We start from the raw sequence: 25,446 nt of genomic DNA, 5'->3' as shown, positions 1-25,446 counted from the left end.
GTTCTAATTTTATTTACGTTGCTTTGAGCTCAGTCTGAACCTCAAGGACAATCAGCACTCATTCTTCCACTCGAAATGCAAAATCTGATTGGTCTCGGGCTGACACCATAGGGGTGATGGAAAGTTCCCTCCAACTGAAGGAAAGTCAAAAATTGAAAAAAAATTAACCACTTTTAAAATGCACATAGACACACAGACTTTGAAGAATATACAAACCTACGTGTGCTGTGCCTGCAGAATGGCCACAGGGAAAACTTCTGCCCATTACTTTGACCTGCCACTGACTGTGTTCCAGATTTTGGGATTGCGGGCATTTTAATGATAAGAGGCGAGTTTATACTGTACTTATACTTGCAGTAACGTAATGAACTGGAAAAAATGAATCCCCTGAACAGAAACCACATAAATTCTATAATTCCCAAGAGATTAATATCTAGAAAATTGCTACTACAATTATTGTTGGCCTGGCAATAATACTTGGATTCGAATATATGCCATCCTCACAAGATGAGAATTAATGGAAACAGAAGTAGAGCTAAAAGTATAACATGTGTACCATTCCCACATGAACACCAAAAAGCTTTTTCAAACATTGAACATTTGTGTTATCCTATGTTTACCCTTTTTAATTTTATCACAACATTTGCGGTATGTTTTATTTGATATTTCGTAGAAAAATCATCAAGAACACATGGATGGTTTGTCATGTACTGTGCATGTTTTTGTGCCATCTAAGTCAGATTAGATGTTCAGTACCTGAAAACTCAACATTAGCAAATCAGGGGTAAAATTCCTCCCTCGATTATTTTATTGTAGCACAAAATGTGGCAATCGTGTCACCAAGTGGTATTACATCTGAGAATATCAGCATTGCATATGAGAAAACTGTAACAATTGGTTGAATTTACAAAAAATAACAGAAATACAGCTGCTAAGCATGGTGATCTTTAACTAGAAAGGCCATTTTCAAGCTGCACAAAATGAATTGACCTTTTAAAATCAGTTTTGTGATTAAATTCTTGTTTTAATTACATTTTTGATTACAACATATATAACATATCATTCAGTGTGAAAGGGTGTAACAGCCTTGTGTGAATCAATGGCCGATTAATTCAGCTTGGATTCCATGGCAGCCAGTCAGCTCCCACTATCACACTCAGGCTAGCAATCGTTCTTGCATCCTCTACACTTAGAGCTCAGTCATTAGCTACTTTCTGTGGCTTATGTTTTTTTATCCCTTAACCTGCTACATTTGGTTTTCTGCTAGTTATATATAACATTTTCAGGCTTATGGCTTAGACTAAATATAGATCCTGCAAATCATCGCTAATAATTATATGCCGAAAGTTATGCCGGCGATAAATGGTGGTAATTGGGTGTTAGTTTCCATTTTTAATCAAATATGGGCGTTAACATAGAAACATAGTAAATAAGTGCAGGAGCAGGCCATTCGGCCCCTCGAGCCTGCACCACCTTTCAATATGATCATGGCTGATCATGCAACTTCAGTATCCCATTCCTGCTTTCTCCATACCCCTTGATCCCTTTAGCCGTAAGGGCCACATCCAACTCCCTTTTGAATATATCTAATGAACTGGCCTCAACAACTTTAGAATTCCACAGGTTCACAATTCTCTGAGTGAAGAAGTTTCTCCTCATCTCAGTCCTAAATGGCTTACCCCTTATCCTTAGACTGTGACCCTGGTTCTGGACTTCCCCAACATCGGGAACATTCTTCCTGCATCTAACCTGTCCAATCCCGTCAGAATTTTAAACTCAATCTCAGCGGTTAAATGGGCAGTAACTGGGCAATCCCGATGGAAAGTCTAGCCCGATAATTTGCTCTTGTGCTAGCAGAATCATATCAGCCCCGATCTTTACTGGGACAGGAGTTACAAGCGGTAGGCGGGGGTGGGGGGGAGTTCTGACCCCCAATGGGAGTTCAGGCGGGGTCAGTAATTGCGGGTGGGTTGGTGATTGTGGCGGGGGTTTTGATCATGGAGGTGGGGGATGTCCTGTCACAAGGAGGGAAGCAGGTTAGCTTGGGAGCTGGGGGGAAGCATTCCTGCTCCTCCTGGCCCACAAGCAGTGCTGGAAAAGCATTTACCTCTTCCATGCAGCAGTCCTCGCCTCCCTTTAGCTGTCGTGTTTCCTGAAGCCCAGAAAACCTGGCTGTCCGGGGTAAAACCTGGAAGAGAGATAAAACCTGAGGCATGCGGCCTCATTAAAGTATTTAAATGACCAACCAGCCTCCTGGGAATGGGTTGGTTGCCCACCTCCCCTGCCACCTCCGTTAAAACCGGATATGGGTGGGTTCGAGGCCGGCTGAGTTTGGATTTGAGATTTTTTTAATTTTTGCATCCCAACTGACCCTATTGGGGTTAAAATTCCTTCATAGTCTCAGTAACCCTGCAAGAACTCACATATAATTATATTTTCCAAATGATTCTGCTTCCAACCTATCTTGTTAAACTCTCAAATAATGGCAGAGGAATAACGCATCTGACATCCAGGAGTGGAATTTCCTGTGTACTTCTGCCCAGAGACATACATAATTGGGCGTAAAGCAAATAAGCAGAGTAAAAGATCAAGAAAACTTGGGTGCATGTGTTGCAAGTAATTATGCTATGCCCGAATTTCCTCAATCTATTGATCCCTAGCCCCAGAATGCATCTCAGCTCATTATGATGACTCCACCTCCAGGCTAAATAGCCGTACAAGCAAATTTCTTGCAATTACACTGGTTCAAAATGTGTGTCAAAGTATGCCCAGAATTTTAGGAGCAGTAATTTTTTTTTAAGCAATTTTCTTTTATCTTCACTGAGACCTGCACTATATTTTCTGTTTCTTCGAATGCATTTTTGTGTCATCAGTATGAGTCACAATAAAAATTGAAAAGCTTCCACAATTGCATGTTAGATAGTATTACGTAGTATTTACAGCACAGAAACAGGCCATTTGGCCCAACAAGTCCATGCCGGTGCTTATGCTCCACACGAGCCTCCTCCCACCCTTTGTCTCTCAACATATCTTTCTATTCCTTTCTCCCTCATGTGTGCCTTTACCTGGCAGTATACAACCCTGGCTTCGTAACCAATTCCAACAATGACTGGAATGCCCCATATCAATAACTAAATATTGGAATGCATAAAATGAACAGTTTAAACTTACTGTCAAGTACAGTACCCGTGATTGGGTTTCCCTTATGGCTTAATGGGGTAAATTCACTGCCACTAGGTAGTTCTGCTGTGCCATACAGACCAGAAAGAAATAACTTGCATTTATATAGCACCTTTCACGATCTTAGGGATGTCCCAAAGCACTTTACATAGGATTACATATATAGGATGACATAGGTCATACAGCACAGAAACAGACCATTCGGCCCAACCAGCCCATGCCGGTGTTTATGCTCCACTCGAGCCTCCTCCTGTCTTTCCTCATCTAAATCTATCAGCGTAACCCATCTATTCCCTTCTTCCTCATAAGCTCATCCAGCCAACCCTTAAATGCATCTACACCATTTGCTTCAACCACTCCCTGTGGTAGTGAGTTGCAGATTCTCACCACTCTTTGAGTAAAGAATTTTCCTCTGCATTCCCTATTGGATTTCTTGGTGCCTATCGTATATTGATGGCCTCAAGTTATGATCTTCTCCACAAGTGCAGACATTCTCCCTGTATCCATGCTATCAAAACCTTTCATCATTTTAAGCCTTCACAGCCAATTAAGTACTTTTGAAATGTAGTCACTGTTGTAATGTAGGAAAATGTGGCAGCCAATTTGCACCCAGCAAGGCCCTACATCAACAGCAATGAGATCAGTGACCAGATAATCTGATAAAGTGATGGTGGTTGAGAGATAAATGTTGTGGATATCACTGGGAGAACTCCTTGGGACTTTTTATAACCATCAGAAAGGGAGTTAGGGCCTCGGTTTAACATCTCATCTGAAAGATGGCACTTCCGATAGTGGAACACTCCCTCAGTAATTGTACTGAAGTGCCAGACTGGATTTAAGTCTTTGGAGTGTAGCTTGAACCCACGACCTTCTGACTCAGAGATGAGAGTACAAAGGCCTCAAGTTCAATCTCTGGTCCATGGTGTGTTAGCTGATCTTAGTCAGTGTTGTAACAGTAGCAAGGATAATGTTCTAATTCCCTTCATTGTTTTCAAATCCTTTCATGGCCTTGCTTCTGCCTATCTCTGTAACATCCCCAGTTCTACAACCCTCAGAGATCTCTGTTTTCCTTCAATTCTGACCTCTTGTGCATCCCCGATTATCTTTGCACCACTATTGGCAGCCGTGACTTCAGCTGCCAAGGAATTAAGCTCTGAAATTCTCTCCCTAAACCCTTCCACCTTTCTCCTCCTTTAAGACGTTCCTTAAAACCTCCCTCTTTGACCTTACGTGGATTGGTGTCAAATTTTGTTTGATAATTGCTCCTGTGAAGCGCCTTGGGATATTTTACTACGTTAAAGGCGCTATATAAATGCAAGTTGCTGTTGCCTTTGTCCTTCTTGGATGTGGTAAATGTTGGAACTCAACAAATAAGATTTATTCTAACACCACTGCAAAAGCACAACTTTACTGAGATAGGGCAACGTATAGGACTGAATCTGCTGTCCCGCACTCCAGGAGGCAGCTATGCTCAGAATGGCTGCGCAGCCTGTGATTTTCCAGTCATTAAAGTTAACGTATGGAACATCGGAGGCAGCATGGCTATAATTTCCCACCATCCACTTCTCATTCCTCGCTGTAAGTGTGAGATTAGGAAAAGAAAATCATATTTTTATGTAGAATTTAGCTGATTCTTTATAGCTGCGTCAAGTCAAAGCTAGCTTTGCGTTTAAGCACTAACCACATTTCAGAATATACCCATATTATTTAATAGTAATTACAATGTGGTCTTTTTTTTCCACACATGAAATTGGGCCATAGTGCATTCTTCGTGTTGTACGCGGCCGTCTTTAAACAATTTGAAAACTGCACGTCACATTCGCAAATCATCCTTTCACAATTGTTATAGACGTATCCTGTAATAAAAACAAATAAATAAAAAGAATGTCATCACTTGCTGTTAAGTAATTTGGTATTAAGCACTCAGTTGATGGTACTCTTGCCTGAATCAGAAAGTTGTGCGTTCAGACCTTACTTAAGCACCTTACGTAGGCTGAAACATCAGTACAGTACGCAGGGAGTGTTGAATTGTCACAGATGTCATTATTTCAGATGATATATTAAACTAAGGCCCTTCTCTGCCTAGTTAGGTGGGTGTATGAGATCCCACAGCACTATTTCAAGAAGATCATTGTAGCTGTCCTGATGTCCTGCCCAACATTCATCCCTCAACCAACACCAGCAACAATAAAAAAAATAACTGATCATTTATCTCATTGCTGTTGTAGAACCTTTCTATGCACAAATCAACAATGACTGCACTTCAAAAGTAATTAATTGGTTGTGAAGCACTTTGGGATGAAGCAAATTGTGAGGAGGACACAAAAAATCTACAAAAGGATATAGACAGGCTAAGTGAGTGGGCAAAAATTTGGCAGATGGAGTATAATGTGGGAAAATGTGAGGTTATCCACGTTGGCAGAAATAATTTTAAAAAACAAATTATAATTTAAATGGAGAAAAATTGCAAAGTGCTGCAGTACAGAGTGACCTGGGGGTCCTTGTGCATGAAACACAAAAAGTTAGCATGCAGGTACAGCAAGTGATCAGGAAGGCAAATGGAATATTGGCCTTTATTGCAAGGGGGATAGTGTATAAAAGCAGAGAAGTCCTGCTACAACTGTACAGGGTATTGGTGAGGCCACACCTGGAGTATTGCGTACAGTTTTGGTCTCCGTAATTAAGGAAGGATATACTTGCATTGGAGGCTGTTCAGAGAAGGTTCATTAGGTTGATTCCGGAGATGAGGGGATTGACTTATGAGGATAGGTTGAGTAGGTTGGGCCTATACACATTGGAGTTCAGAAGAATGAAAGGTGATCTTATTGCAACTTATAAGATAATGAGGGGGCTCAATAAGGTGGGTGCAGAGAGGATATTTCCACTCATAGGGGAAACTAAAACTAGGGGACATAGTCTTAGAATAAGGAGCCACCAATTTAAAACTGAGATGAGGAGAAATTTCTGTCTCTCCGAGGGTTGTAAATCTATGGAATTCTCTGTCCCAGAGAGCTGTGGAGGCTGGGTCATTGAATATATTTCAGGTGGAGCTAGACAGAGTTTTGAGTGATAAGGGAGTAAAGGGTTATGGGGAGCGGGCAGGGAAGTGGAGCTGAATCCATGATCAGATCAGACATGATCTTATTGAATGGCAGAACAGGCTTGAGGGGCCAAATAGCCTACTCCTGCTCCTATTTCTTATATTCCTATGTTCTTACGATGTCCTGGGAATGTGTAAAGAGCTACATAAAGTCAACTTGTTCTTCTTCATCTTCATTAGATTAAACAACCTTTTAAGTTGTTGCTCCAGGGCTATGCCCCAGGACTAGGTGTGAAAATCATTAATATACTAATTCTGGCACGAATCATTGAAACATGCTTTTTCTTCAGGGAAAATGAGAAAAAACACTCCTGTATACTCATTGGACACACTCAAATCAAAACAAATTCAGAAATGGCAGCTCGGGTGATTTCTTGGTTTTGTGTTGTAAAATGATAAATGCAATAGGCTCACTATCCACATCTGTCACTGCACCTAACTCAAGGTTACCGAAGTTTGGCGAAACTGTCTTTTTTGATAGTGTACTACCTTTAAAAAATCAAACTAAATTAAAGTAAATAAAAGTTTCAGATTTTAAAATGTTCCAATTGGAATTCAATAGGCTTGGTTAAACTCGATTTGCAATCTGATCTGTTTTATTACTAAAAGAGGCTTGTCCACTGCTGAGACCAAACGCACTGTATTGCTGAGGTATTCCAATCACTCAGAAGTTAAGGGAGATGGAAATATCAGTAATAGGAGTCGTGGGTAGCTGGGTCATTAGATGTATTACAAGCTCAGTGATGTTATGTTTCACAGTTTAATTCATTCAAGGTGAAAGTTGGTAAAATGGTGTCTCCATATTTATTACGTGAAGAAATAAAACTTAAGAAAGGAGTTCCAACAGTCTTATTAAAAATCAAATTGGGACAGATAAGGTGCTGACCTTGAGGAATCGATCACTAACTTTCAGTGCAATGGAATGGGACAACTCTCGGTCCGATCCCCGTTTGCTCAGCTCCCTATTTGAGCTGAGCTGAGCTGAGAGGTACCAACTGGAGATTTGGGTGTCATCTTGTAGGGGATAAGGGAGAACCTCAGCTGGGTAATCAGTGCTCGAATGCTCAGTGTCACCGCCTGGCCAATAACCATTTGATTATTAATAGGACTGTTGACTGCGTAACTCGCTCTTTAAACTTTATGGGTTTTTGTTTCACTGCAGAACAAATATGGAGACACCTAAGAATAACGTTTTCCAGCTTTCACGTTGAAAGATTAGCTACACATGGCCCCGTGCTTAACATAGGAGGAGATAGTGAGGGTTCAGAGCAAACATGTTCCCACAAAGATAAAGGGTAGGACTCCCAAATCTAGTGCCCTTTGGATGTCAAGGAGCATAAGGGGACAAAAAAAAGGAAGCTTTTGTCAGTTACCAAGTGCTCAATACTGCAGAAAGGCTGGAGGTGTATAGAAAGTACAGGGGTGAAATTAAAAAGATTAGGAAAGCAAATAGAGGGCATGAAAAAAATTAGCAAGTAAAATCAAGGAAAACCCAAAGATGCTTTATAAATACATAAAGAGCAAGAGGGTAACTGAGATGAGGAGAAACTTCTTCACTCTGAGATATTTGTGAATCTGTGGAATTCTCTACCACAGATACTTTCCTTTATTAGTCGAGACATAGAATATAAGGGCCGGGAGGTTATGCTAGAACTGTATAAAACATAAATTAGGCCACAGCTAGAGTATTGTATATAGTTCTGGTCAGCACATTAGAGGAAATATGTCATTGCACTTGAAAGGGTACAGAGGAGATTTATGAGGATGTTGTCAGGACTGCAGAATTTTAGTTCTAAGGAAAGATTGGATACATTGGGGCTATGTTCTTTGGAACATAGGAGGCTGAGGGGAGATTTAATTGAGGTGTATAAAATGTTGAGGGGCCTAGATAGAGTAGATAGGAAGGTCCTATTTCCGTTGGTAGAGAGGTTAATAACAAGGGTCATAGATTTAAAGTCATTGGTGGAAGGATTAGGGGGAAGTTGGGGAAAATCTTTTTCAGCCAGAGGGTGGTGGGGGTATGGAATTCACTGCCTGAAAAGCTGGTAGAGGTAGAAAACTTCATTGCATTTAAAAAGTACTTGGATATGCATTTGAAATGCCGTAACCTACAAGGCTACGGGCCAAGAGCTGGAAAGTGGGATTAGGCTGGATAGCTCTTTTTCGGCCGGCACGGACACAATGGGCTGAATGGCCTCCTTCTGTGCTGTAAACGTCTATGATTCTATGAAGAACTTTGCTGGGTTTTCAATGTCTCTTGACCCAGCTACCCTTGACTTCTGTTAGAGAGACTTTCAACTGTTGGTGGTGAGGAAGTAGACTATATGCCTACTCTCTCTAACAGAAGGATGAAGGCTTCACAAATCATCTTTTAAAGGGTTACCAAAAATTATAATTAAATCTATCAACCTTTGTGTTCTGTCATTTCCGTAGGCTTACACAAGAAATATAGAAACATAGAAACATAGAAAATAGGTGCAGGAGTAGGCCATTCGGCCCTTCGAGCCTGCACCGCCATTCAATGAGTTCATGGCTGAACATGCAACTTCAGTACCCCATTCCTGCTTTCTCGCCATACCCCTTGATTCCCCCTAGTAGTAAGGACTACATCTAACTCCTTTTTGAATATAAATGAATTCTGGTGACATTACTGAGAGCCCTGAGTTTAAACAGCCGCTGTGCCTTGGGTTGTGGAGATAAATTTAACATACCCAGTCAAAATAAAATAATTACCGAAGCACTTTAGACTCGTGACTATCTTTGATGATGTTAAGTTAGCTGTTGGGTACAGTAACTTCTTCAACTCAGTTCCCTAGATATCATTAGCACTCACTGTTCAACAACAATCAAAAGCTCAGCAGAAGTAGATTAATCATTTAAAAAATGGTAATCTTAAGTAAGTAATTTTTGAAATTACATTTTTAAAAAGGAGTCCTGATGGTTAGACCACCTCTTGAAAATTAAGGGAGGGAAATTGCTCCTTTTTATAGCTCCCATAGACGCTAACAGGGCGCAATGGTGTTTTCGCCCGAGGGAGGGGATGCTACTGCCTGGGGAAATTGTCCCAGAAGTCTGGGGGGGGGCGCTGTTCCGGCAGTGCCACGCCCCGCAATTAGTGCCCCGGGCCGGCGCGTAACCAGCAATGATGTCACCGCCTGCTTAGCGCCCCACCAGGGAAATCGCCCCGTGGGCCGTGAGGCTGGTGCGGTCAGATGTTAATGCCACATTTGCGGGCCACGAAGCTGGCGGACATCCACCGCTGGGGCGTGCCTTAAAAGGGGAGGCCTTGAGTGACCCGGGCCGCCATCTTTATTTGTCAGCCGACTCTTGGGTCGGGCCCGAGAATAGCAGTCCGCGCATCGAGCAGCCCGGCACTCCGTTTTGGGTGCCGGGGTTCTGGCCCGGTTAATCGTGTCCCTGGTGGCCCAGTGGCAGTCACCAAAGGGCCTGCAGTGTGCACAGCGGCCCTCCCTTTTAATGGAAGGGGATGGGCGTTGTAGTATGTCAGCACCGCGCTATCGCCCCGGGAACACCCCTCAAAAGAAGCGGAGCACCGAAGACAGTGCTCCGCTTCCTTTGAGGGGCTTACGGCCCAATTCCACATCGGGGGTAGGAAGTGCCGGCCCTTGGAAGGTTCCCACCCCCAATCTGGGTGAGGGGCAATTTCTAACCCTAAGCATTTGGGATGAAAGTGTTTTTGGAAATAAATCACATTAGTTAAACAATGAGGAATTCTCAGCAATTACTTCCAAATAGTTTGTGGTGCTCATTAGAGTACATCATCCCTGGTATCTGTTAACAGACATGATGCTTTCCCTTGGAGTACTGAATGCCCTTTTCACTACTCATCATGTTCTTTATAACAAACTCAATGAACCAAAACAATTGTGAGTTTTGTATATTGTTTTATCTTGATGTTCAAACTGTGCCGCTGGGCACCTCATTTTCTAATAACTTTCAAGCTGTGAGATCAGTCTCAGGGACTGGAAAGGGAGTTGATTCCCATTCGACTTTAGATTGAAAGTATTCCATCATTCCTCTCCCTCAAATACATTATTGCTCCCCCTTTAATTCTAAAGTAGATTGTTTTTTGCCAACATTGATCTTACATCTGATGTGTTTGAAACCTGGAAGGAAGTTTCAATTTCCTAAAAGCAGCACCATATTTCTGAAATATTTCAATTATTTTGACTTGATTTGACTAAGATTGATTAGAAAATATAACATTCTCAAATACTAGCAATGGTTGTTGCGCAGGACAAACACTCTGAGGCACAGATTGTTGTTACAACCATTGTGGCTTCTCTCCAAAAGAGGAAAAAACAAGTTGAAACAGGTCAGAGGAGAAATTCGGGCCTGCCTCAGTTGGGGCGGTGTCCCTGACGGAGCTGTAAATTTTGAGCTGGCAAATGGCTTGCGTCTGCCGTGGCAAAATTCATCAGCTGGGCCCGGAGTTTGGAGCGGGGCGCTAAGGGAGGCGTTGGACACCTATTTTAGGACGCTAGGCCGGCTGAGCAACTGAAAATCCAGAGTTAAACAGCCGGCCTCGGAGCATCATAACAGAGGCCTGAGGGGGAAACCTGAAAAAACCCAACAAAAACGTTCCCAATACATAGCTCACGTCACCACAACATAAATCACAAAAGAAAATTTTAAAAACACTTATCTGAGGTCGACATTACTTATCTCACTGCAGCCGCTACAGCTCGGAATGCCAGCCTTCACAGGCGGTCCCAGCATGGCGCACTACGGAGCGCTAAGGGTCGGGCGGCAAACAAAAATCAAGCTGGTGTTGTAACCAGTGGCGTTGCACACTGGCTCGCCACTTCCGCGCTCCGTCAATACCAGCATCTAATGTCCCGGGGGGGTGCTGAAGCTGGCCATCCGGGCGCAAGTGCTTTCCACCGCCATTGCCACCCCTCAGGGGCCCTAAGAGGGGCAGCTGAAAACTGAAAATCCAACCTGTTGTGTTTTAACATTGGTAAGCCCAGGACCACTCTCAATACTTGGAGTGAAATATCCAACTATTGATCTAGTATCAAGACACATATTTTAACACTGCGCTATTCATTAAACTAAATCTATATATACTGGTCGTGTTTGTTGATGGTCATCTTAATTTTAAAATTGCAGATGGCTTCCGATGATGTCATCAGGGCCTGACTCCAACATTAGCCAGATGCCTGAGTGGGGCGGGGGGGGGAACAGTGATGGCTTCTCCACAAGGTCAAACCTGCTGGATCAAAGGCCAAGAGAGACTGTGTAAGAAAGGTAAATTTCTTTACATTTCCTTGTGGGTCAGGAGGGGCAAAGTGCTCCTCTGGGCCCCTCAAGGAACCTTGGAGCCCTCCCCTGCACCGGACATCCCTCCCCCGTTCCCTGATCAACCTATCTTACTTTTGGGGACTGCTCCAGCGAGTCCCCGGCAATGGACTCCTACTGCCAGAAATCACACTCACACCGGCTGGGCGGTTGGGTGAGGTACCAGAGGCAGTGGTTTTGGATGGAAAGCCGACAATCTCCATGTAAGTGAGGCCTGGCTGGTAAAATCGGCTGGGTCTTGCTTAGTTCCCGATTTCCGGGTTCACCGCTCACTTCGGGCCCCTCAAGCACCGGTCCCAATCCCGCCTTCTACTAAAATCGACCCCTTGGTGTTTATTACCTTCCGAGGTACTCTGCCCCTTTAAGAGTTACCTCTTGAAATACTCACCACATTTAGGAATCTTGTATCTGCAAACCCAGTTATAATGGTCTGACTTGGGATGACAACCGGCTGACTCTGCTCTCCCATAACAGCAGTCGTGAGCATGGCAGCACCTTAAGTAAAAAGAAGGAATAAATGAACGAGGAAAATAAGTCTAATGTGAGTGTGTGGAGGGACACAATGTGCGGTCAGTGTCTCAACAAAAGATTTCCTTCCATGGATGCCAGTGTCTGCCATAGAAGCAAGTGATAAGTGACATTTTTCTTACCCACCAATTCCCGCCCCCCCCCATTCTTCTTCTGGAAGCACTGACTCGTGCCAGGGGTACAATTCTATGGGTCATCATTATCACCAAGGAAGTCCCTTGAAATCGAGGAAGATTTGCTTCCACTTTAAAAGTGAGTTCTCAGGTGACTGTACAGTCCAATACTGAAATTACAGTCTCTGTCACAGGTGGGACAGACAGGCGTTGAAGGAGTCTGGTTTGCCGCACGCTCCTTCCGTTGTCTGCGCTTGGTTTCTGCATGCTCTCGGCGACGAGACTCGAGGTGCCTCTGCTACCTCACTCAACTGACCATTGTCCATGTGTGCATCGAGACAGTGAGTATCAGCAGAGTTTTTGGCCATCGTAGCTGAGCCCAGCAGCCACACACACACATGCAGATGTTACTGGAGAGTCATCAATAACAGAAATCCTGTCTCAATGCTGCTCTTCCTAACCCAGGGGCACCAAGGCCTCTTGTGGCAGACCCATTGCTGTCCTGGCCGAGATTGCCTGAACTCAGCATTCAATTGTGCACAAGGCAGTGATTTCACTTGCGAGACTATAAGGGAAGTTTATAAGTGGTCTTTTTATTTATAGGAATGGTTTGGGGGTTAATTTTCAGTTGGGCGGGTGAATCCTTCCATCCTACAGAATTAAGGCAGGCTCTGTGTTCTCAGTCGGTGTGATAAGCTCTTCATTTAAATTAATTTGTTATCACTATCAGTAGGCAGGCTTCGAACATTTCAAAAATTTCATTTTAAGAAAGAAGCACACACCAGGATAATTTTTTTACAATTTTCCCGGCGATAAAAGTTAAAATTACCCCCAGGCCTTTAAGGAGCAACTGATCTCTGGGAGGGGGGACAGGATAAACAGGAATGTATTTTTTCTAAGAATGTAGATCAAATTGTTAAATTATTACAGCTAACTTTTCTGTTGCCTTTTACACATCTCGATCAGAAAATGAGGACTGGGGAAAGCAATCTCGTTCCTGGGAGTCTGGTGGTAAATAGATGTTTGCAAGCACTATTGATCTTGTAGGTGCGGACCATATGGGAGCAGCCACTGGTTAGGCAAGTATGTAACAAGTGACCTAGTGGGTGGACTTTATGACTGCACCCAAGAAAAACATTCCTGACTCCTAGCAACTGCAGCCATTAAAAAAGTACAGAAGCCTCCCTTACCAATCTGTGTCATCCCGTGGCCAGCCTTTCCCTCCGATTCCGCAGTAACAACCGTACATGAGGTAGGAAATAGAGCGGCTTGTGCTACACCGAATCATTCCCACCAGGTTTAAAATACTTCTGGCTTGCCGTCTGTGATGTTCTTTCACGGCTGTGATGGGCACTGGATCAAAAACATAAGAACATAATGTTGTGTATGCAATAACTGTTAGACTGAGTACTGTTTAACTCCAAGAGGTATGACCTTGGCTCAGCTTTATTAAGGCCCAAAGTGACTCATATACAAAATGGCTGGCCTTTTTTTTATACTTGGGCTGCACACACGTGCGTGCAGCCCAATGGCCTCCAACAGTGACGCCATCTAGTGGCTAGTGATCCCAAAAGTACATACATGACAAAACCCCACTCTGAGATATTAACACAGTCTTTTACAAATTGAGACGGTCCGGTGTTTTATGCTCCTGGGTTGACAGGTCTCAGTTCAACTCCAGCCTTGGGTGAGTGTTCAGAGTCTGTTGTGACTGGTGGTTGGGTGGCTGACCTGGTGGGAGTGGCAATGGCCATGTCAGGGATTGAAAGTCCCAATTCACTGGTCACCACTGAGTCCTCTGATAACTGGGGGTAGGTTGGTTGGTCGTTGATTGTCTCTTCCTCCGACTATTCTGGTTCGTCTGTGTGCCGCAGCTTTGTCTGATCCATATGTTTCCTGCATGTTTGCCCATTTTTGAGCTTGACAATAAATACTCTGTTGTCCTCCTTGGCCATGACAGTCCCAGTGATCCACTTGGAACCCTGACCATAATTCATAACATATACAGGATCATTTACAGAATTATCGTGTGACACAGCTGCGCGATTGTGATACCCTTGCTGAGTTTGTCTTCTATATTCAACATGATTATTCAAGTCAGTGTATACAAGAGATAGCTTGGTCTTAAGACCTCTCTTCATCATTAGTTCAGCAGGCGAGACTCCGGTAAGCGTGTGTGGTCTTGTCCTGCAACTAAACAGTATGCATGACAGGCGGGTCTGCAGTGACCCTTGGGTTACTCACTTCATACTCTGCTTTATGATTTGGACAGCACGTTTTGCTTGCCCATTAGATGCAGGTTTCAATGGTGCTGACCTTGATGTTTGATATCATTGAGTTTCATGAACTCTTGAAACTCCTGACTGGTGAAGCACGATCCGTTGTCGCTAACAATAATGTCAGGCAGACCATGTGTCGTGAACATGACACTGAAATTCTCAATGTTAGCTCTGGATGTGCTGGATGTCATGATTATACACTCTATTCACTTCAAATATGCATCCACCACAACTAAAAACATCTTCCCCAGGAAGGGACCTGCAAAGTCTATGTGGATCCTGGACCATGGTTTCGACGGCCACGACCACAAACTCAGTGGTGATTCCACAGGTGCTTTGCTGAGCTGCATGCAAGTGTTGCACTGATGCACACATGATTCCAGCTCAGAGTCAATTCCCGGCCACCATACATGAGACCTGGCGATGGCTTTCATCATTACAATGCCGGGATGTGTGCTATGTCGCTCACGTACAAATTTCTCTCTCCTTTTCTTGGGCATAACAACACGGTTGCCCCACAGTATACAATCTGACTGAATAGACAGTTCGTCTTTGCGACAAATGTAAGGTTTGGTCTCCTCGCACATGGCAGACCAATCACCTTTGAGGATGCAACTCTTCACCACGGATAAAATCGAGTCCTGGCTGTTGAGCCATGACAGGGGTTCCTTCACTCTCAAAAGTATCCATAACTAACAATAGGTCTGCCGGTTGTGGCATTTCCACCTCCGGTGTGGGCAACAGCAGACTGCTCAAAGCATCGGCACAATTCTCCGTGCCAGGTCTATAGCGAATGACGTAATCATAAGCGGATAATGTCAGCGCCCACCTCTGGATGCGGGACGAAGCATTGGTATTGATACCTTTGTTTTCAGAGAACAGTGAAATGAGCGCTTGTGATCTATCTCCAGTTCAAACAGAAGATCAAACAGGTGCTGATGCATCTTTTTAACCCCATACACACAGGCTAGTGCTTCTTTCTCTACCATGCTGTAGACTCTTTCCGCTTTAGACAAACTTTTTGAAGCATACACAACTGGTTGAAGTTTACTCGACTCATTAGTTTGTTGGAGTATGCAACCAATTCCATATGACAAAGCATCACAGGCCAATACTGAACGTTTACATGGGTCATAATGTACCAGCAGCTTGTTAGAGCAAAGCAGATTAGTGGCTTTCTCAAAAGCTCTGTCTTGAAACGCACCTCACACCCAGTTGTCACCTTTTCTTAGCAGCATTTGCAGTGGTTCTAATAATGTGCTCAATTTAGGTAGGAGGTTACCGAAGTAGTTGAGTAGACCCAGGAACGAACACAGCTCCGTCACATTCTGCGGCTTGGGTGCATTCTTGATGGCCTTGGTTTTCGCATCTGTGGGCCTGATGCCATCAGCAGCAATTTTCCTCTCTAGGAATTCGACCTCTGGTGCCATGAAGACACACTTCAAGCATTTCAGTCCGAGTCCCACTTTGTCCAGACCATGTAGAACCTCTTTCAGGTTATTCAGATGTTCCTCGGAGTCACGACCTGTGATCAGGATGTCATCTTGGAACACGATGGTTTTGGGAATGGACTTCAGCAGACTCTCCATGTTCCTCTGAAATATTGCTGCAGCCGAGCGAATTCCAAAAAAGCAACTGTGATAAATAAACAGTCCTTTATGCGTGTTAATACACGTAAGTTTCTTCGACGTCTCGACCAGCTCCTGTGTCATGTAGGCCAACGTCAAGTCCAGTTTGGTGAACGACTTCCCCCCGGCTAGCGTTGCAAACAAGTCATTAGCCTTCGGTAACAGGTACTGATCCTGTTTCAGAACCCTGTTGATCGTAGCCTTGTAGTCTCCACAGATTCTGACTGTGCCATCACTTTTCAGCACAGGAACAATGAGGCTGGCCCATTCATTAAATTCAACCGGTGATATGATCCCTTCATGCTGGAGTCTGTCCAGTTCGATTTCGACCTTCTCCCTCATCATATACGGAACTGCCCAAGCTTTATGATGGATGGGTCTTGCATCCGAGTCCATGTGGATCTGCATCTTGGTTCCCGTGAAGTTGACGATGCCTGGTTCGAACAGTGAGGGGTACTTGCTCAGTATTTGGGCACATGTATCTTCCTCCGGTGACAATGCCTTGATGTCGTTCCAGTTGGATCTCATTTTTTTCAAGCCAGTTCCTGCTGAACAGCGTTGGGCCATTGCCTGGGACAATCCATAGCGGTAACTCGTGAACCGCACCGTCATACAACACTTAAATTGTGGCACTGCCAATCACCGTTATGAGTTCTTTGGCATACGTGCGTAACTTAGCATTGACTGGACTCAGCCTGGGCCTCACAGCCTTAGTATCCCACAGCTTGTTGAATGCCCTCTGGCTCATTATCGATTGACTCGCCTCCGTATCCAGTTCCATCGCTACCAGCACCCCATTAAATTTCACGTTGATCATTATCGGTTTGCTCTTAGTTAGGAATGAGTACAGTCCATACACTTCCTCCTCTGGTATCTCGGATTGCATATCCGGATCCGCGCTAGTCTGACCATCATCCTCCACGTGGTGTGTCGCAGCATGCTTGCTCATCTGTGGACACTTGCGCTGGAGATGCCCTGCTCTATATTAAATCGACACTGCTCGTGCTGGTGATGTCCCCCACAACGCCAACATGGAGAAATCAGATGCATTCCCGCTGGCGGACTTTGGGCAGCCACAGGCTTCGTGTACGCAGTCAGGTAGGCCCTGTCTTGTGCCGCTCTGCCGAACGCCGAATCAATCACATTTACAGTACTTGCTGAGTTTCGATTTTTCACTGATATCTGCTTTAGACTTCCATCCGCCGTCATGCATGACTGAGCGATCGTGATGGCCCTGTTCAAGTCCAACATCACCACCGCCAGTAGTTTATGCAGGATCACCTCATGGTTGATGGTGATTACAAAGAAGTCTCACAGCATGTCTGCCAACACAGCCCCAAACTTACACGGTCCCGCTAGACGTCTCAGGTCGGCAACGATTATGGTCCTCTGAGCGAATGTGCATGTAAAATCTGTATCTCGAGATAATGATGCGTTCGTCTGGCTTAAAGTGGTCCTGTACCAGTGTGCACAATTCTTCATACATCTTCTCTGTTGGACTCACAGGCAAGAGTAGATTCTTTATCAAACCATAAATTTTTGGACTGCAAACTGTGAGGAACACCGCCCGGCGCCGATCTGCATCGCCGACCTCCATTTTGTTGGCCACGAAGAACTGGCTCAAATGGCTCATAAAGTCTGCCCAATCTTCTCCTTCCAAAAATCGCTCCAACGGTCCAATTGTGCTCATTTTTGCATACAAAGGTTCTTATCGCCTCATCGCCAAATGTTGTGTGTGCAATAACTATTAGACTGAGTACTGTTTAACTCCAAGAGGAATGACCTTGGCTCTGCTTTATTAAGGCCCAAAGTGACTAATATACAAAATGGCTGGCCTTTTATGCTTGGGCTGCATACACGTGCGTGCAGGAGGAACAGGAGTAGGCCATACGGCCCCTCGAGCCATTTAATATGATCATGGACGATCCAATCATGGACTCGGGTCCACTTCCCTGCTTGCTCCCCATAACCCTTTATTCCCTTATCGGTTAAGAAACTGTCTATCTCTGTCTTAAATTTATTCAATGACCCAGCTTCCACAGCTCTCTGAGGCAGTGAATTCCACAGATTTACAACCCTTTGAGAGAAGAAAGTCCTCATCTCAGTTTTAAATAGGCGGCCCCTTATTCTAAGATTATGCCCTCTAGTTCTAGTCTCCCCCATCAGTGGAAACATCCTCTTTGCATCCACCTTGTCAAGCCCCCTCATAATCTTATACGTTTCGATAAGATCACCTCTCAATCTTCTGAACTCCAATGAGTAGAAGCCCAACCTACTCAACCTTTCCTCATAAGTCAATCCCCTCATCTCCGGAATCAACCTTGTGAACCTTCTCTGAACTGCCTCCAAAGCAAGTATATCCTTTTGTAAATATGGAAACCAAAACTGCACACAGTATTCCAGGTGTGGCCTCACTAATACCCTGTTTAACTGTAGCAAGACTTCCCTGCTTTTATACACCATCCCCTTTGCAATAAAGGCCAAGATTCCATTGGCCTTCCTGATCACTTGCTGTACTTGCATACTAACCTTTTGTGTTTCATGCACCAGGAGCCCCATGTTCCGCTGTACTGCAGCACTTTGCAATTTTTCTCCATTTAAATAATAACCTGCTCTTCGATTTTTTTTCTACCAGAATGCATAACCTCACACTTTCCAACATTATATTCCATCTGCCAAATTTGTGCCCACTCACTTAGCCTGTCTATGTCCTTTTGCAGGTTTTTTGTGTCCTCCTCACAATTTGCTTTTTCTTCCATCTTTGTATCGTCAGCAAACTTGGCTACGTTACACTCGGTCCCTTCATCTGAGTCGTTAATATAGATTGTAAATAGTTGGTGTCCCAGCACTGATTCCTGCGGCACCCCACTAGTTACTGATTCCCAACCCGAGAATGAACCATTTATCCCGACTTTCTGTTTTCTGTTAGTTAGCTAATCCTCTATCCATGATAATATATTACCCCCAACCCTGTAAACTTTTATTTTGTGCAGTAACCTTTTACTCGCCTGAAACAAGTGGAAAGAAGCAGGTGGGCGGCTTCGCGCAGGTCAAAATCACGGGGCCCAGAGGTCGGCCTCCAGCACCAAGGAAAATTGCGGGGGTGCGAGTTGGGGCTGTTTTGTACGTGGGAAAGCGGGAGGGAAGCGTATAGTGCAGCAATGGCATAGACTTTCCTTGTGAGGCCTGAAGTATCATTCTTGCTTCTCCTGCCCCGACGAAGGAATTGTTTTGACTTACCTTAGAGGGCCTCCACTTCTCCTATTGCCTGTTATCCGCTCTGCCCGATATTCACTGACCTCAAAAGATCTAAATATCAGGCAGGGCATATAATGGTTGGAAAATGCGAATGTTTTGCGTCTTCACCCATGCCGAATCTCCCCCCCAGCAGAGTTTGTCAATGGCTGCACGGGGCGGATTTTGAAAATATTGTACTATTTCTGCTGAAAATAGGCATACTCACACGTTGTATATTTTTCCACATCAGTGCTAGGGGGTCTTTGCGTTTGTGTCAGCATGGATTTATGAAGGGGAAGTCATGTTTGACAAATTTGCTGGAATTCTTTGAGGATGTAACGAACAGGGTGGATAAAGGGGACCCAGTAGATGTGGTGTATTTGGACTTCCAGAAGGCATTTGACAAGGTGCCACATAAAAGGTTACTGCACAAAATAGAAGTTTACAGGGAAAGTGTGAAGTTATGCATTCTGGCAGAAAAAAAATCGAAGAGCAAGTTATTATTTAACCATTGCCAGCCCTCCGGGGCGAAAACACAGGCAGCTGGGAGCAGAAAATCCAGCCCCTACTATCTACTGCTTTTTATGGTAGAGAATTCCACACTTATACCACCCTTTGCTTGAAGAAGTGTTTCCTAGCTTCTTTCCTGAATGGCGTGGCTCTGATTTTAAGGTTATGTCCTCTTGTCCCAGACTCCCCTACCAATACAATCAAACATTCCTTCAAATATCTATACGGCTTTCAATTTTTCCACAATATTTGTTTCCACTTTTTCCCTGGGCCGTTTATTCCACACCTACACTATCTTCTGTGTAAAGTAGCCAAATCTAAACTCTCTGTGCACCTTAGCCTGTCTACCATTTTGTTGCTATTCTACAGTGCTCAAACACCAAAGAGGTGGGTGGGACTGGAAGGTGCCACGAGCCCGCACGCTGTCCATTTACTTACGGAGCGTGGGTTTGAATTTGGTCTTTACCGATGGGAAGAAAGTTTCCTCTGTCTGCTGGCTGTAAGGTTTCCACCCATGAAATGTAGGAGTTGTCATTCTACAGCAAGCTGTGCAAAACTTGGCCTGGAATTGCTTTGTGTTGACACTGGGTCACATTTAAAGTTAAAAAAATTCTACTCCCCAGAACTAACATCCTTCCACCGATAAAATAAGTTAAAGAAAAGGTTCCAGTAAGTCTAACTCCCTTGTGCTTGCTGGCTCTGAAAGTCATCTGTATGTACTGCAGAATGTTACGCCTAGTTAGCACTTTAACATTGGTTTGAATGGATACTCACTTAAGAATCCCTGAAGTTTGATTAAAAAATAAACATTTGTTGAAAAAAGATGGCTATGCATAAATGAGTGCTGTACATGCATCAATGTGCAAACAGAGGAGGGAAGCCATGGGCAGGAGAGGTAGCAGCCACAGAAAATTCTGGAAATACACAGTACGCCACTCTGAAAGACAAAGACAGATTAACTTTTCTGACTTAAACAAATATGACTCTGGTGTCTTTGTTGTTGTCCGGTCATATTGTAATCACAAAAATCTGCTGAATTTACAATTTTAAAAATGGAAACACAGCCCAGTGCTCTCTGGAATCTTACTGAGGAAATTATGTGTATTCCAGTCAATCACTGTTGTGTATCAGTGCCAGCTAATCTTGGCAGCGCACAATACAATGGCTAAAAGATAATGCCAGCTTGGGCCACATCGGAGTCACACCGCAAATGGCAAAAGGAACTGAAGCAGACCTCAAATTATGCAACTAAATTATACATAATGAGGACTATATAGAGTTGGAACAAATAAAAAAATCAAAAATCAAAACAGCAACAAAGGAGCAGTAACTTGTTAACCCCTTCATTCTAAGACAGTCAGGTGAATCTGACTGAAATGCATTATCTCGATGGAAGATATGGAAATGGCTATCAGTGAGCACAGAGTAAGAGAAAAGGAGCAATTCTGACAGTGCACTACACTAGAACCTCTATTATCTGTACTCCAACTAGCCACCTTCCCGATTATCCTTCAGTACTTCCACAGGATAAAGCCTTGATGGTACACAGCCTTGCAAAAAATAATCCATCCCAGCTATAGAGTTTGAATATAAAGGGAATCAAGGGATATGGGGATAGTGCAGGAAAGTGGAGTTGAGGTAGAAGATCAGCCGTGATCTTATTGAATGGTGGAGCAGGCTCGAATGGCCTACTCCTGCTCATATTATGTTCTTCCCCCACCCTATCTCACAGTCCCGAAAAATCAAGTTCAATTAATGTTATTTTAATTTTGTACTTAATTCCCAGGATATTGCTGCACCACAGATTTAAGACCAAACTGTAGGAACACTTAACTATCCATCAGTTTCTGTTATCCATCCGAGGTCTCTTCCATTGTGGCAGACAATGGATGTGCCACTGTAGTTAAATTCCCTCACTGACTCACTAGGAGGCTTGTATCTTTAAATATGAAATATTAAAGACATGATCGGCTTTACCCTGATTATTCTTTTAGTGTTTCTTGTAGAACGTTAAAGGCAGTACAGGTTGAACCTCTCTTGTCCGACACCCTCAGGATCTGGCTTGTGCCGAATATGGGATTTTGCCGGACGAGGGGAGGTCACATTAAATTGGATGGTACAGGTACTGAGCAAGAGTATATTAGGATTGTGGCAGAGAGATGGGGGGAGCGGTGGATCGTGGGAGTCAGCAGCGAGGAAGGACTTCAATTTATTCATGTCGGAGCAGCCGGGAATGGTGCTGGACAAGGGGTGGTGCCGGATAAGGGAGTCTCGCATAAGGGAGATTCAACCTGTATTACTTTGAACTGTTGTGTTGGTAGAAATATTCCTCCGAGCAAACAGTCTTAGCGCTTAAATGTCTCCAATTGAAGGAACAAAAGTGAAACAAAATAAGAGCAATTAATAAAAAGTTAGGTTAAGATTGTTTACCTGACAGCAGTAAAAACAGGCCAAGGAGCAGGGATTCCATTGATGAAAGCACAGGCAGGTCTCGGCTCCACTCAGGGTAAGGATGAGCTGATGGTTTACTGGTTTTCTCAAATGGTCCGGAACTAATGCCAGCTACTTAAACCCTCCAGCGCCATCATTTCCTGAAAGCAGGCATATAGTAATATGTCTGTTCCAGCTATGTCCACCAAGCAGCCTCACACTTCCACCTTTGAGTTACATAATTGTTGAAAAGGAACTGAAAGTTAAGACTACTTTTCATATTCAATCAAATGCAAATCTGCACTAGAAAAACTTCTATTCATCATGCAAATATCCATTCCACAGAAAGAATGCCTGGCACTGTCACAAACCGCAGTGTAATTTTAGCAGCAGAAATTCTAGTATTGCAGCATAACGGAAAATCTCACAGGTTTTGAAAATTCAAAACATGCGACACAAGGTTATTTAAGGCTATTGGTACAAAGGAGCCTTTGTTAGTTTCGGCTCCGATGTGGTACATTGTTTCCTGGATTTTAATGTAACGTAAGAAGATTACTTAGTAGAATCTGAATCAGAACTTTTCTGTTGTAGTAACCTTTCTTGTTGTTCAATTAGGTACATCAGAGGTAATTATCACCATTCTGAGTTATTTGAGGTGAGGGATGTTGTACTCAGCCACCCAGTGTCAGAATTAAACATTCCCAGTCAAGCACAGCAAAATAAGACTTTCTCTATCTACTCTGTCTAATTAACATGTCCTGCACCCGACCTTGTAAGTGCACTTTCTACGAGTGCAACATGTTCTCTGCACATCAGCCATTCTTGTGGTCTCTCTGAGTTTGATTGCCAATTAGTGACAGATTGAGATAAAGTTTCATGCTGTGGACCCACACGCACTGGAAACTGGACTGAAAGCGCCCAAACTCATTTCATATTCACAGCTGTCAACTGACCTCTCTCACCATTGACAGATCGCTTCTGTCATCTCAGCCTCACTTGCCATCTATTCCAGCAGTATCGCTGCCCTTGAAAAAATCTGATCTTGGTCTTCAGAATCATAACATAAGAACATAAGAATTAGGAACAGGAGTAGGCCATCTAGCCCCTCGAGCCTGCTCCGCCATTCAAAAAGATCATGACTGATCTGGCTGTGGACTCAGCTCCACTTACCCGCCCGCTCCCCATAACCCTTAATTCCCTTATTGGTTAAAAATCTACTTATCTGTGATTTGAAAACATTCAATGAGCTAGCCTCAACTGCTTCCTTGGGCAGAGAATTCCACAGATTCACAACCCTTTGGGAGAAGAAATTCCTTCTTAACTCGGTTTTAAATTGGCTCCCCCGTATTTTGAGGCTGTGTTCTAGTCTCCCCGACCAGTGGAAACAACCTCTCTGCCTCTATCTTGTCTATCCCTTTCATTATTTTAAATGTTTCTATAAGATCACCCCTCATCCTTTTGAACTCCAACGAGTAAAGACCCAGTCTACTCAATCTATCATCATAAGGTAACCCCCTCATCTCCGGAATCAGCCTAGTGAATCGTCTCTGTACCCCCTCCAAGGCTAGTATATCCTTCCTTAAGTAAGGTGACCAAAACTGCATGCAGTACTCCAGGTGCGGCCTCACCAATACCCTGTATAGTTGCAGCAGGACCTCCCTGCTTTTGTACTCCATCCCTCTCGCAATGAAGGCCAACATTCCATTCGCCTTCCTGATTACCTGCTGCACCTGCAAACTAACTTTTTGGGAGTCATGCACAAGGACCCCCAGGTCCCTCTGCACCGCAGCATGTTGTAATTTCTCCCCATTCAAATAATATTCCCTTTTACTTTTTTTTTCCAAGGTGGATGACCTCACATTTTCTGACATTGTATTCCATCTGCCAAACCTTAGCCCATTCGCTTAACCTATCTAAATCTCTTTGCAGCCTCTCTGTGTCCTCTACACAACCCGCTTTCCCACTAATCTTTGTGTCATCTGCAAATTTTGTTACACTACACTCTGTCCCTTCTTCCAGGTCATCTATGTATATTGTAAACAGTTGTGGTCCCAGCACCGATCCCTGTGGCACACCACTAACCACCGATTTCCAACCTGAAAAGGACCCATTTATCCCGACTCTCTGCTTTCTGTTAGCCAGCCAATTCTCGATCCATGCTAATACATTTCCTCTGACTCCGCGTACCTTTATCTTCTGCAGTAACCTTTTGTGTGGCACCTTATCGAATGCCTTTTGGAAATCTAAATACACCACATCCATCGGTACACCTCTATCCACCATGCTCATTATATCCTCAAAGAATTCCAGTAAATTAGTTAAACATGATTTCCCCTTCATGAATCCATGTTGCGTCTGCTTGATTGCACTATTCCTATCTAGATGTCCCGCTATTTCTTCCCTAATTGATAGCTTCAAGCATTTTCCCCACTACAGATGTTAAACTAACCGGCCTATAGTTACCTGCCTTTTGTCTGCCCCCTTTTTTAAACAGAGGCGTTACATTAGCTGCTTTCCAATCCACTGGTACCTCCCCAGAGTCCAGAGAATTTTGGCAGATTATAACGAATACATCTGCTATAACTTCAGCCATCTCTTTTAATACCCTGGGATGCATTTCATCAGGACCAGGGGACTTGTCTTCCTTGAGTCCCATTCGCCTGTCCAGCACTACCTCCCTAGTGATAGTGATTGTCTCAAGGTCCTCCCTTCCCACATTCCCGTGACCAGCAATTTTTGGCATAGTTTTTGTGTCTTCCACTGTGAAGACTGAAGCAAAATAATTGTTTAAGGTCTCAGCCATTTCCACATTTCCCATTACTAAATCCCTCTTCTATTCTTCTAAAGGACCAACATTTACTTTAGTCACTATTCCGTTATATATATCGGTAAAAGCTTTTACTATCTGTTTTTATGTTTTGCGCAAGTTTACTTTCGTAATCTATCTTTCCTTTCTTTATTGCTTTCTGTGTCATTCTTTGCTGTCGTTTAAAATGTTCCCAATCTTCTAGTTTCCCACTAACCTTGGCCACCTTATACGCATTGGTTTTTAATTTGATACTCTCCTTTATTTCCTTGGTTAGCCACGGCTGGTTATCCCTTCTCTTACTGCCCTTCTT

The 25,446-nt window shown here is 43.8% G+C and overlaps 1 protein-coding gene across 5 annotated transcripts in view; it reads right to left on the bottom strand.

Annotated features, from left to right (window-relative positions):
* Positions 1-785: 785 nt before the first annotated feature.
* Positions 786-25,446, bottom strand: part of pla2g10 (phospholipase A2 group X) — a 66,215-nt gene continuing 41,554 nt past the window's right edge. For 4 of the 5 annotated variants that reach the window (XM_070901207.1, XM_070901206.1, XM_070901204.1 and 1 more), the window contains exons 2-5: positions 22,328-22,488; positions 13,434-13,596; positions 11,991-12,097; positions 786-5,036 (exon numbers count right to left, since the gene is read on the bottom strand). In XM_070901207.1, the coding sequence (XP_070757308.1) occupies positions 4,888-5,036; positions 11,991-12,097; positions 13,434-13,596; positions 22,328-22,367 (459 nt within the window). In that variant the 5' untranslated portion in view covers positions 22,368-22,488 and the 3' untranslated portion in view covers positions 786-4,887. Of the gene's footprint in view, positions 5,037-11,990; positions 12,098-13,433; positions 13,597-20,671; positions 20,860-22,327; positions 22,489-25,446 lie in introns of those variants that run through there. The other variant, XM_070901203.1, reaches the window with a different exon arrangement.

This window comes from Pristiophorus japonicus, chromosome 15 (genome assembly GCF_044704955.1).
Source record: "Pristiophorus japonicus isolate sPriJap1 chromosome 15, sPriJap1.hap1, whole genome shotgun sequence".
Classification (NCBI taxonomy): domain Eukaryota; kingdom Metazoa; phylum Chordata; class Chondrichthyes; family Pristiophoridae; genus Pristiophorus; species Pristiophorus japonicus.
The sequence above is the reverse complement of the archived record's forward strand: the minus strand, read 5'-3'. Positions and strand labels throughout refer to the sequence as shown.